This window comes from Gymnoscopelus microlampas, assembly GCF_963454915.1.
Source record: "Gymnoscopelus microlampas genome assembly, chromosome: 6".
NCBI lineage: Eukaryota > Metazoa > Chordata > Actinopteri > Myctophiformes > Myctophidae > Gymnoscopelus > Gymnoscopelus microlampas.
This window is the reverse complement of record NC_139943.1, coordinates 46429399-46442510: the sequence shown is the minus strand read 5'-3', so window position 1 is coordinate 46442510 and position 13112 is coordinate 46429399. Positions and strand designations below refer to the sequence as shown.

At 44.4% G+C, this 13112-nt stretch overlaps 1 protein-coding gene across 1 annotated transcript; it reads right to left on the bottom strand.

Moving 5' to 3' along the window:
* Nucleotides 1-325: 325 nt before the first annotated feature.
* On the bottom strand, nucleotides 326-9687 carry ciartb (circadian associated repressor of transcription b). Its single transcript, XM_084060783.1, has 6 exons — nucleotides 9506-9687; nucleotides 6571-7036; nucleotides 5780-5855; nucleotides 4802-4880; nucleotides 2796-2928; nucleotides 326-2344 (listed from the first exon to the last, which is right to left on the bottom strand). The coding sequence occupies exons 2-6, from the start codon at nucleotides 6994-6996 to the stop codon at nucleotides 1937-1939; spliced, it is 1122 nt and encodes a 373-aa protein (XP_083916909.1). The 5' UTR covers nucleotides 6997-7036; nucleotides 9506-9687; the 3' UTR covers nucleotides 326-1936.
* Nucleotides 9688-13112: the final 3425 nt, after the last annotated feature.

Here is a 13112-nt window from a genome sequence, read left to right as displayed (position 1 = left end):
GATGGAGTATAAACTTTACAGCTGTTTCCCCACTGCTGTCAGTAATGTAGAAAACGTTTTTTTTTTTAATTATTTTTTTACTGTTATCCTATCATTCATGCCTGTAGCCTACTCTTATTTCTGTCACAAACAATACAAGTTTGAAAGTAAATTTGATGAAAATACAAAATAGAAATGACATGTATGAGTCATCGCTCCACCATTGATTGAATTCAGTGTTACCAGGCAAGTGCACTTCAGCACAGATCAAAGTGTGCTCAAATGAGTAGATGCCTACCGTATATTGAGCAAATGTGGAGGCACAGAATAGAAATCAGGAGTCAGCTTGCATCAAACAAATATAACCACATTTATTTTCAAAGTATAAAATATCACACTATAAAGGCCACTTTTCAGGGTAAATCGACAACCTATTTTTTCCTTTTTGTTTTTGAAACATTTACACAGAGAAATACCAAGCCCCTCTCTGGTGGTCTCGCGTACTGTCCAGCTCTGTGGCGAAAACAAACACTTGTTCTACTTTGACCACAGAAAAAAAGTAGTTGGCAAGATTTTGAATAATTTACTTGATAACAGGAAATGGCAGGGGCTCGAGAATTCCTGACTTTTACATCCTTTATAGAGGATCCAGGTGTTCTGAGAGATTCTCTCTCACGTTAGTATTAACCAGCATACACACAGTGAAATCCGGAGCGTTCATTTAACTCTGAAAGTGTCACAGCTAACCACATTAACCCTGCTGCCCTTATATTGGGCAAATGTAAAAAAAAAATAAAAAATCCAATAACGTTAAAATGTTTCAATTCATTTTTTGTATTCTTCAAAAAATAGCACAAAAATACCAGATCTACAAGTTCACGATGCGTTGTGAGCTTGTAGAAGTGCTATTTTCACTATGCATCGTATGGCAAAGTATATAGGGCTTAAGTGGTTAAATAAACACCCCGGATTTGACTGTGCAGGCACAGCTTGACTTTACAGGCACTGTTTGCCTTCTACTGGTAGACTCCAAAGATATGTGCAGTTCACATTCTTGACAATGGCACCAGTCAGGCTATGGGAGCGCCCCCCCGTGGAGCGAGCATCCCCCCCCCGTGGAGCGAGCGTCCTCTTTGTTTGTACAAGTGGAACAACTCGTAGCCTAGACCTCGCCATCACAGGCCGTTTGGCTCACTGCACTTCTTGTGAGGAGTCCTTGGAATTTTGTGTGTTATCATTCAAGATCCCTGCCCTCTAAGCTTGACATGGTGCCCACCTGAGGTAGAACAGTTGTACCAAAGAAAAAAAAAAAAACGTATTTATAGAAGTATACAAATGAGTAACAGTCACATCAATAAACTTAAAGAGTGGAGTCATGTGGAGGGGAAAAAAGGATATCACACTCCAACCAGATATTCACCGCAACTAAATGGAGATCACTGACATGTCTGAATATCTGAAATGTTCCCTCCCAACACATGCAATCCTTTTTCCCTTTCAGGCAAAATGGCTGTTGCACAGATACTTCAATTTATGTCAATGCATCTACCAGCCAGAGGGAAAACTCTATTCACTTGTGGAGTCGCCAACAAAGCTGCGGCCCTGAGGATCTCAACACGTGACTTTTTTGCCCCTCCATCTCACACACACACACACTCGCGCACACACACACACACACACACACACACACACGCGCACACACTAATCAAGAGTGCAAAAACAATTTAAAGAAAAAAAAGGATAAGTCAATAAAAGGGTACTTTGTCAGAGAGGGCACTTTCTCACACAAAGAGTTCATGTTCACTGACACCTCCTTCCATGTTCAAACTGAATCCATTTTGTCCCTTATGAAAGCGCCTGTCTCTCTCGAAGGCTGGAATGGACTAAGTGAGCTGACTGGCACCCGGCAGACTGGGCAAGGCTGGGCTGGGATGGGGCACCGAGCCCTCCATAAGCATTACGACCAACTATTGTCCACCATGTCCCCCGTCCCCTTGCGGGTGATGATGCTCTCTGTGGACTTCAGCAGTCTCTCCAGACAGGGCGCGTTGATTTTGCCCAGTGGCGGGGGGCCCCTGGGTATGGAGGAGTCTGTCTTAGCGCGGCTGTCCGTGGTGGAGGACACGGCGCTGTCCTGCGTTAGCTCTCTGTCTCTGGGGGGCAGAAGATGCCTGGGGCCAGCCTGGGCCTGCTCTGCGGCGGGGGAGCAGATGGGTGATGTGTGGAGCCACTTCAGGTTACTGGCGGAGTAGGCTCCGGGGGGAGTGAGGTCAGTGACTCTCAGGGCCTTGGCGGTCACTGGAAGGATACTAACCTGGACAGGGCTCACTGCTCCACTGGACAGAGCTGTGGTCACCGGAGACAGCTGCGGAGAGAACATGAACTACAAGTTACTCTTTGTCCATACCACATTTATGGACATATACTTCTATTTTGGTGTTTAAGGGGGGGAGAATGGTTCATGAAATTGTTGTCTTTAGAAAGGCAAGCCAAAATTAGCCACAGGATTAAATCCCCACAAGCTAGATAAAGAGAAGAGGAATGTTCCTCGATTCTCCCCAGATCCTCCTGACCTTACTTACCACCCTGTGACGTTATTCACCGCCATTGTTCTTGGTGAACATGAGACTAATGGCATTCGTACAACTGTAAAAATATACCTTTAATCCTCTCCTCCCTGCCCTGCACCTCTGTAACCATGTGATCAAAGAATAAACAATACTTCAGTTCTTCCTTAATTATCCGCTGGTTGACACCTTATACCTGCTCTTGACAACTTGGCTTGCCCACCTTTCTCAAGAACTCTTGGTCTTTACCTTCAGTTTCTTGGAGGGAGTAGAGTCCTCTGTCTGGGTTGGTGTGTTGGCGTGTTGGTCTCTGGGTTTGACATTGGGGAACCAGCTCTTCAACATTTCTTCCATTTTAAGAATGATGTTGACATATTTCTCCCTGGAAGGACATTAAAGTAGCAATTTAGAACAGCATTTACCACTTCCTCTATACCAGTGGTTTTAAAAAACGCTCACTCAGACTGACAGAATTAACCAAATGCAGGGAATATATATCTCATGCAGGCGTCATTATCCACATGATCACATCACTTTTCTTTTTTTTTTGCAGGTGCTGGAGTTGTAGCTAAACACAAGAAGAACAAAACACCACACACTGCTTCTAATGCTCCCAAATTTTATTCACACAATATTTCAGACAGCAAGTCTTCAATTTATCATGTAAAATATTTTCGTTCTTTTCAAAAGATTTTACCTGATGAAGACTTAAGTGTTGAAACGTTGCATATATACATTTTTGGGGGCATCAGAAGCAGCTGGTTAAGTATATTTCACACATGTTTCACAACCCACACGTGGCAAGGTGTGCTAACGGTTCTCCTTCGTCTCTAAAAATAAACGCCTAAGCCCACAGCGGTCTCTAACAGCATCATAGCAAAAATAAACTAGCAGCGGTGACGCAGGCTTCATTGGAGGTGGGCAGAGAGTGGTGCCCATTAACCCCCATCCGTCCAAACCAGATGGCTGGCGGGGATTAGCCAATGTCATATGATCAGCAACCTTCCTCCTTCACCCCACTCGGAGCATGTTAAATTCATGTGATAGATTATCCACAACAGTGACTGCTAAAGAAGTCACTTTGATCCCATCCACCACTGTGGCACTGCAGGGGTTGCCAACTGGCAACACGGGCCCCGGCACAGGGGGAGGTAATGGAGGGGAGGGGTTATTCTGCTACGACTGTCTGTCTGTCTGTCTGCAGGAGCAGGCTGCTGCCACACCCACTCTTTGTCTTACGGAGGGAACAGCTGGTAGGTAGGACTCTGATTAGCCTGAGCCAAATTCAGCGCCTAATCAGGCATCATTGTGCCTTTATGCACTCACAATAACTATCTGCCCTATCAAACGCATGGCAGGCCTCGCGATACCCCTCTACCAGTATCAATATCTGACAGTCTTTAATAAACAAAATGAGTGTGTGGCATCTCCCTTAAAGCTCTTGCTCTTGTTCCAGTTCATAGCCAACACCTCACCTACTGTATGGGCGTGCATGTCCACTTCCCTCAATGCTTATTTTTACTTAGTTGCACGCCTGTGTCTCGCAAGCGTGTTTTCGGTGCGACACTCGACACGCAACCATATCATAAACTCAGATATAAACCAGGCATTATGTTACCTCCCTGCCGAGGCTTCAAGCAGGCACCAAGAGGTGGCTGCGGCCTGCGGCTACTGTTGGCAAAGGCCTGCTCCACATTCTCCAAATACAAGAGAGATGATGTGAAATGTGTTAAATCCTGAATAAACCAGCTTGCCTTGTGAAAAGTGGGTTCTATTAGATGAATTAAGTGTGCAAGAAATGTTCAATACACAATGTCATCGTCAATTGGCCTAGGTTATTGGGGTGGCCCTTCACATGGCCACATGGTGGGGCCATGTGCTCTGGTAAGTGTACCTGCTCCTGACTAAACCTAGTTGGATATTCCTCTGATTCTGACAAACTCACAGATCTTGAATCAACAGATACAATGTATTTGCACAAGAACAAGATACATGTCAACTTTGCAGCACCAAACATGGAGCAGGCACACACGTGCGCAAAACAACAAGCAACTCTCTTCCTCAGCAACAGCAAGAATCGTGCATGTATATGTATACAGTATATGGCACCAAACACAGACCTCACCATAATGTGTACCAAATATCTGTATCAACCAACTGTGGTACATTTGTTACCATAGTTGGTACAACAAATGAACGTACAGAACATTGAAGCAGGTAAGAGTCTGTGAGTCACAGTAAGGAAGGACACTTACCCCATGCAGGGGTTTTGCAGGACACCCATGATCCGCTGAATCCTGTCCATGGCTACACTCTCCTGGAAACTGCTGAGTCCTGTGAAAGAAGGAACGAGTTCGACCATGAGCCGCTTGCATTATCTTCACAGCAGGCAGGGCAGAGTCTGTGCAGCAGATGGGTTCCTGTGTGGCATATGCATATGTATGTGCGTGTGTGTGTGTGTGTGTGGGGGGGGGGGGGGGGGGGGGGCAGACGCTCTGTCTCTCTGGCCAGGAAGTGTGGGGTCACACAAGGCCTTGAGCTTGACAGGGATCCCAAAAATAACCACTTTCAGAGCATGTTTGAACATGCTGCTTTGAGCATATAGCTTTGCATTGCAACTCCATGTTGAGGGAGCCAGCTAAAACATAGCGACTTTACAGGCCTTACAGCCTTACACTGCATATATTCAGCTGCGAGGCTCTGGTATGTTCGCACCTCTCTCTGCCAAGACATATCCAGAGTGTCTAATTTATGGGGGAAACTGAAGTGCGACTTCAAAGTGGTTTCTCACCTTTGATATGAAAAAAATATATAGGTTTTCTGTGAGTTTGAATAAGTGAACCAATCTGAGGCCTGAGGGGACATGTTGAAACTGTGTGGTTAGCTCTACACTACGCACACCTTTAAGCCTCTATTCTAAAATATAGACAAGTCGCACACAAAAGGAAATTCTTGTGGTTACATGATACTCGACACCCAACAATAGACGCCTCAGACATCTTTCTCTCAAATCTCAAGGGAGACATTTTCTATCAAAGAGTGGCAGACTGTCTATCATTCTCAGAAGAAAGAAGAGGAGACCAAACACAGAGAGAAAGAGAGCGAGAGAGACAGGCGGACAAGCCGAAAGAATAGGACAGAGACGAAAAGATAGATAACAATCTAGGTGCACGTACAGAAAAGTTGTGCTGCAGAGAATGAAAGAACACAAAAAAATTAAATGGTTGCCTTACGTTCTCGGTACCTTCCTGAACGAAGCCCATTCAAGATCAATGACAGCGGGTGAATGTAGCATTGCAACTGCATGCACTGAAAAACACAAAAGGCCATTATTATAGACATGTAGCACTGTCAAAATAAGAAATGAAAATATACAAAAAGAAAGAAAAGAAAACGTTCAGAAGCTGTTCACTTTTTACAAATAATAACAGGGATATTAACCCATTAAAACCAAGAAAGCATCTGTGTCATTTTAGATTTTAACCACTTTGACCATTTATTTTTAACCTGCTATTTTTTTTAAATCATGAAAATGCGTGCAAAACTTTGAATATATATGTTTTTGAAAGTGAACATCGTTAACTCAAATCTTTGCTTCTGGGAGGTCCCTGGAACAAAATATTTTGAGATGGGGGTCGGCGGCCAAATACATATAATTTTGGGGGTTCTGGACATGAAAACGTTTGAGAACCACTCATATAGCAACATAAGTTCTTAATGGGTTAAGTCAGCTTTCACAAGCTGTCTATTGCAAGTGTAAATGTTGCTCAACATGAATTAGGTCACCCTTAATGCTCCTTTTATCACGACCACGTTATGATGCTCTATATAGTCACCAATTCTTTACAATGGTAAAAGTGTGACTAATTTTAGAGCATGGATGGGAGGGACTCTTTACTGGAAACGCATGAGCCATTCTCTCAGTCCCGCAGGGAAGCTAATCTGGGTGACAGGGCACGGCTTTTGCTGACATTATAACAACCTCCTGTAGCAGATAAACATGAGTCACAGAAGTCCTCCTCACCTTGTTAGTAAAAACGTGGTCTTTCTCAGACTCAGTGGAGATGAGCAGTCGGTCCTTGCGCTGCCCCGCGGGGCTGTGAGACCTCTTCAGTGCATGCTGGGTGGTTTTCCCATTTGATCTCTCTCCTTGCTGTGTGTTACACAGTCCTCTGGCATCATCGTCCTGTGTGTCAGTGTAGCGGGAAGGCAGAGCCCCCCGGCTAGAGGCCTTGCTCACTTCGCTACAGTCGCGGTCGTCGTCCTCCAGCTGGCGGCGGAGCAGCCAGCCGCCGTTGGGCGGGCCTGGGCATGGGGGAGTGCTGGGGGGCGGAGAGGCCCCCTCGGTCTGCTCGGGTCTTCCAGTGCAGTCGGGCTCCCGCTCGCTCTCGTCGTCCTCGTTGTCACTCGCCAGCCAGTCAATGGAGTTGTCCGAATCTGTGGCAGACATCCTCAGCCGCAGGTTCTAACCAACACTGACCATCACTGACCTGTCAAAGGGGAGGTCATTGTTACTTCATGGTAATAAAGACGTAAAAAAAAAAAGAATCCCTACCCTTTAACTCTTGAAAAGTTACGTACAATCCAGAGGGAGATGAAGATTAAAGCAGAGTGCTGTATGTTGAGCAGCTGGTGTCAGTGAAACGCAACTGCTGGCATAACCACTGACCTGCGCCTTTTTCCAGCCACAACACCTGAGCAAGTAAACACAGCCTGGCAGCCAGTCATTGAAAGCAAACACTAAACACCATTCACACCCAGAGCAGTCCCGTGTCGTCCCAGGCGACGCACGCACACAGCAACGTTTTCCCTCTACAAGGAATTCAGTGTGAATCCTTGTGGGTGGGAATTAAGTCTTCGCCCACAAATCTCTACACGGGACTTTGCCTGTAAACAGACCCTGCCATGTGTGGAACAAATGCATGCCTTTACGCGTTTTTCCGATTTCACTGAGGCTGAAAATCTCGTCGCCACGGCCCTCTCAGGTGGCTCACCGGCCACCACCTCTGCACACATTCATTAAACACTGCTAAGCTTGTTTATTCAGACGGACACAGACACAGTCTGCCAAAGATAACCACCTCTGACTGTGAACAGACATGTCATCCATCCACATCCAAAGAATATAGCTCTTCCTACACAGCAGATACAAGGGCAGAACATTGTATACACATTCTCCATAAACACCAGAATGCATTACCAAATGACTTGCAGGATCTAAATTGCACACTGAAAGTGTTCATTTAACTCTGACAATGTACACGTGGTTAAATTAACACTCAGGATTTTACTGTGCAGGTGGATCAGATAATTGGAAAATATTTTTTTTGTGTGTGTGTACTTTGTCTGTACACTGTATGTATGTTTAGATTGTACATATGTCATGTCTGTCACCGTGCCAAATGTATCGGCTCAGTTCTCTTTAGTCCTTTGTCTCAGGAGTGCTAGCAGCTGATGTTATTGATGAAGTGGAGGGTGCAGAGGAGGGCCTTAAACTCAGATTTGACTCATTTTATTACATGAAAATGGTTGATGTGCCACACAAAAAAAACATATCTGAGTGTTTGTTGTTACGGTTTATAACAGCTATCAAAACCACAGCTGCCCAGCAGCTTTACTGGAAACAAAAGGCGAAAGGCAGGTGTAGGCTGCTAAACTGGGAGTCATGAGGGCACTGACTATCAGAGCTCTATATCCTGTGTTTGTTCAAAAAATTCCCTTTTGTCTTTTGTGAGAAATAACAGGTTTTTAATAATTCATGTGTCCTACACTCATGTCCTACATGCAAAGGTAAGACTGTTCTGCAACCTTCCTCTCACAGACCTACAACAAATATAGAAACCCACATCCTTCCAGCACATAAAGGTACAATATAAAGCCTTTTCAAGGCTATATATATTGTACACTATTCGCCCAGGGGTTTTTAATATAGATTAATGTTCATCTTGAAAGGGAGCCATAATTGGATTTCACCTCGTCTGGGGCCAACACAAAACACATTCAATCCGCCTCAACTACATTCACATTGCTGCTATAGCCCCATGTTCCATGTAATGAGGTAGGCTAACCATTAAGGACGTTGATAAGATAGGTAGGCTACACATTTACATAGTATTTTTATTCTCTCTAGACCGTAGCTATATATATATAGCTTATTACAAATACAACACACATTCGTGTCTGGATCACCTGTGTGTAGGTGGGGCACGTTTTTCATTACAGCCGTCGCCCACAACAATTCAGATTCCCCAAACAAAGAAGATGCCATTAAAAGTGAAAGAAGAGTTACATCATAATTATATTTCACTGAGGAAGAAAAAAGGAGAACGAAATCACGAATAGATATATATCCGTCCTTCGTATCCATTTAAAGAGAGAGCAGCTGGGGAGAGCACAGCACGAGTAGCACCCCAAAAAAACATCTTCCCATCAGACAGAATACATTTAGCAGTGTGGGCTACTGTATAACTATAAAGTGTGTTAAATACGCAACAAAAAAAAACTCTTCCAGGAGATATCTTTACACTCTTGTTTGCGCAACAATATGGCCAAATTCCTTGATTATATAATTTCTATAGGGAAAATCATCACTGTAGTAAATATGATACTTTACTTTTACACACACACACACAACACACACACACACACACACACACACACACACACACACACACACACACACACACACACACACACACACACACACACACACACACACACACACACCAGGGGGGGTCCCAAAACGAAATGACTGATATAGTTAGGATTTAGGAGCTATAAAATGACCCTTATGGGTCTGTAACTCCGATCAGTGTACAATTGGAACCAAATGGACCTATACTCTCTCAGAATGAAACAGTGTCTAGATTAGATTAGGGCTCCCAGAAATAACCAAGTACAATTGAGGCCTGTAAAATGTGTAATTTCAAAGGGTGAGAGAGAGAGGATCAGTGACCTACCTTGCCGGGGATGGAGCTGATGTGTGTGTGGTGCGCAGAGTGTGTCTTTGTTCAGTAGGTATAATATTCCAGACAGCAGTGTGTGTGAAGCAGGCTAAGCTGATGTGATGCTGCTACGTGATGAGCGTATGGAAGCGTAGTAGAGAAGTGTGTGCGTGTATGTGTGTGCGTGTGTATGTATGTGTGTGTGTGTGTGTGTGTGTATGTATGTATGGAAGAGCGCAGTGGTGGAAGCAGCACAGTGTTGCCAGGTGTTGAGAGAGAAACAAGCAACTAGGTCTAGGGAAACAATCCTAAAAGAAGCGACTAAATAGGCCACATCTTCAAGTAGATCTGCTATTTTCAAACAATCATTTTGAATATTTTTCTTGAAACATCTGGTACAGGGGTCACAAAATACTTTTAGGTGGTGGGGGGGGTGGGGCGGGGGGGGCATGGACAAATACATACAATTGGGGGTCCTTGATAAGAAAATGTTTGAGAACCACTGTTTTAAACAATTTAGGAAGCAAGCCCAAAATAAGAAATAAGCCCAAAATCCCTTAGACAGGTGATCACCTTTCTACTCTGCACATATACTGTTTTATAATTGTGATGATGATATAGATTTGTGGTGCTATTTTTATGTTATGTTGATGAATTGAATATGGGAAAAAACAAGTCCACTAGGACTTTTTTGTGTAAATCCTTTTAGACTAAGTGTGTGACTCGTGCTGTTTGCATTTCTGTCTAATACAACAATATTCAATCAATAAAAACCACAACCCGCAACTACCAATATTTACAAGCAACTTTGCAGAAAAACAAGCCCAAAAGTCGCTTATAATAAGTGGACATGGCAACGCTGCTGCGATGGAGCGCCTCCTCCTCCGCGGCCCCGTGTTGCTGCTCCCAAGGCAACGTGTCTGGGTGGAGGGGGCGGGCACGATGACCGCGGCCGCACCCCATTGGCTCTCGGAGCGGGGCATCCGGCCAATGGACGTGGCCTCTCCGCGCCGGGCTCTCCCGATAGGGCGACACGTGCTTGCATATTCAAATGATATGGAAATGAGCGCAAACACGTGGAACACGCGGAGTCGGTTTCATTTCAACAGCTGTGCGAAAAGTCATTTTAGGACTGGTTTTTGGTCATAGTGGAGGCATTCATCATCTTCCCCTTTGTATCGTCTTTTGGGTGATGTCTCACTTGTGGCATGCAAGCCCAGTAAAGGCACTGTCAGCAATTTATTTCAATTCAATTAAATTCAATAGAGCTTTATTGGCATGAGAAAACATACGTTTACATTGCCAAACCAAGTGTCAAGATATAATAAAAACAGTTTTAACAGATTAAACAGATCCCAAATGTTGTGTTTTTCACATTTAGCATGTTTCAGATGTATTAGATGCAAAGCAAATATTAGATTTTAGGGTTATTTATGTTGTATTTGTCTATTAACCACTTAAACCTAATATGGGTAACCGGAGTCCCTCAGGGCTGAATACTAGTATATTTTCTGTTTTCTGTTATTGTGAGGAAAGCGTTCGGTGAAAATAGCCGATCGACATGCTCACAATCGGACACGTTCGTTGTGAGCTTGTCGATCTGCTTTTCAGCGAAAGCTTAGTTGGGTTTAACCTAGTGTGATAACTAAGTACATGTACTAAGTGGTTAAAGGGATTTATTGAGTTAATACAGCTCTGAGCTCTATCTTGTCTGTTTGTCAAAATCTAAGCCAATATAAAGAAACCTTAGGATGTGTTCCCAAGTGGTAAACATTTTCAAATTAATCAAGGCTACTTGTTTGCAGTGAAATATTCTACCTAGTAGTACCTATAAACAACAACAGAACGTGTCACATGCTTGCAGTGTGTGATGCTTCAGTCTCTTCATTGATCTGTGTATTTTTTTCTTTCTTTTTTCAGTGAGTCAGTGATGGTAAACGCGTGAGGAAACGCAATTGATGACTCACAGAGCCCGTGGCTGCCTGGAGGGCGAGGGAGGGGAGAGAGAGTCCTGCAAAAAAAGCCAGACCAGACATTCTTGACCTGAGCCTGTGAGTCACAAACTCCTCCAAATTGGACACTGACACCCACCCCAAACAAACAGCCCCCACCCCATCTAAATTGAAAATCACAATTAGCAAAGTCAAATTGAATTTAAAAAATCACACCCTGTGTGAAGGTAGCGGCGCCTTTGATACATTTTGTCATCGATATGTGTTTATATTGTGTTTATAGCCACGTGTCACGTGAAGCTTGACCAATCACTTTGTTGACGTACGCACCTGACCAATCAGAACGTTGACGCACACGGACAAAGTCAGGTATAGAGCAGGATCCGCTCGCGCCGCTAAAAACATAACACATTTCTACTCAACTCTCTAACTCTCTCTCTCTGTCTCTTGCATGTTGGACCATTCTACCTCTCCTAATAATAACTATGCTGTGTTCACGCTGGCAGCTACAAAGATAGTAGTTTCAATGGAAGACAGCGACATGAAGATACAAAGCTACATTGGACGTTTGTCGCTGCTACAACAGCCACAAAGCCACAAAAAGTTGAGCTGGTTTAAACTTCAGATACAAAGCTACAAATGTGCTGTGCAGCTTTGTATTTTGTATCTTTTGTATCTGCCGGTGTGAATGCAGCAGAGAACTTTGGCCTTCCAGGAGAATCGGGTGCATGCCATGTGCACTGTAGCATACATGTGGAGCCAAAACACAGCCCCAGACTGCTTAACAACTGTCTGAAAACCTGTATGCCCTTTTTAAAATCAGTAGGCCCTTCTTCCTCTACTGTACACATCCTATAATGAGCAAGTTCCATCCAAGTTATAAAGGCCTTGATTGCAGCCCGGTTACTCTTAAGAGAAAGATTCTATGGCTGCACTGTGGTCAAGTGATCATAGAGAGGCATATGTGGTTGCTTATGTTTTTATGTTCTGCTGTCAAAGTGACTAACAGGCAGAAGAGAGAGAGGTGGGTGGGGGTTGCAACAGCAGACCAGTGCCCTCAGTTCTGGTCAGTGGAAACGATGGGTGCATTTACTCACATCCTGCTGTGAAGAATCACCGCACCGGTGGAGCCAGGCATAGACATATTGCCAACACCGGTGACTCTCCTGCTGGGATGGGGATTCTGTCGTAGAATCAACAATTTGCTATTAACAACCCACAGTCCTATAACGGAGCCTGAAAGTGGTCTCCTGGTGGGGACCGACTGAGTGTAGCACAGTGTGTGGAGTAGAGATCTGGAAAACGAAATTCCAGTGCCCCCATGTCCTCATTGACCCCACGTCCCCACCCCCCTACACCCCACATACCCCACCCCACCCCCGGCAGTCTTGTGTACTTCCTTCTGCTTCCTGTCAACTGTCATTTCCTCTTTTTGTGTTCAGGGCTTCTCTGTCATTGTGGAGTACGTCACATCAAAGGACAGGAAAGCAGGGAGAAGTGTCCTCATCAAAGAGGTACAGTATGCCAGGAACGTAGGTACTTATTGTACCGGTCAAGGCCAGTGTATGTGTCCTTATAACATCAAAGTCCCATCTGTTACATCTGCCATCATACCAACAGCAAACGTTGAAGCTTGAAATATGCTTCAACTTCAACGTTGAGTATGCTTG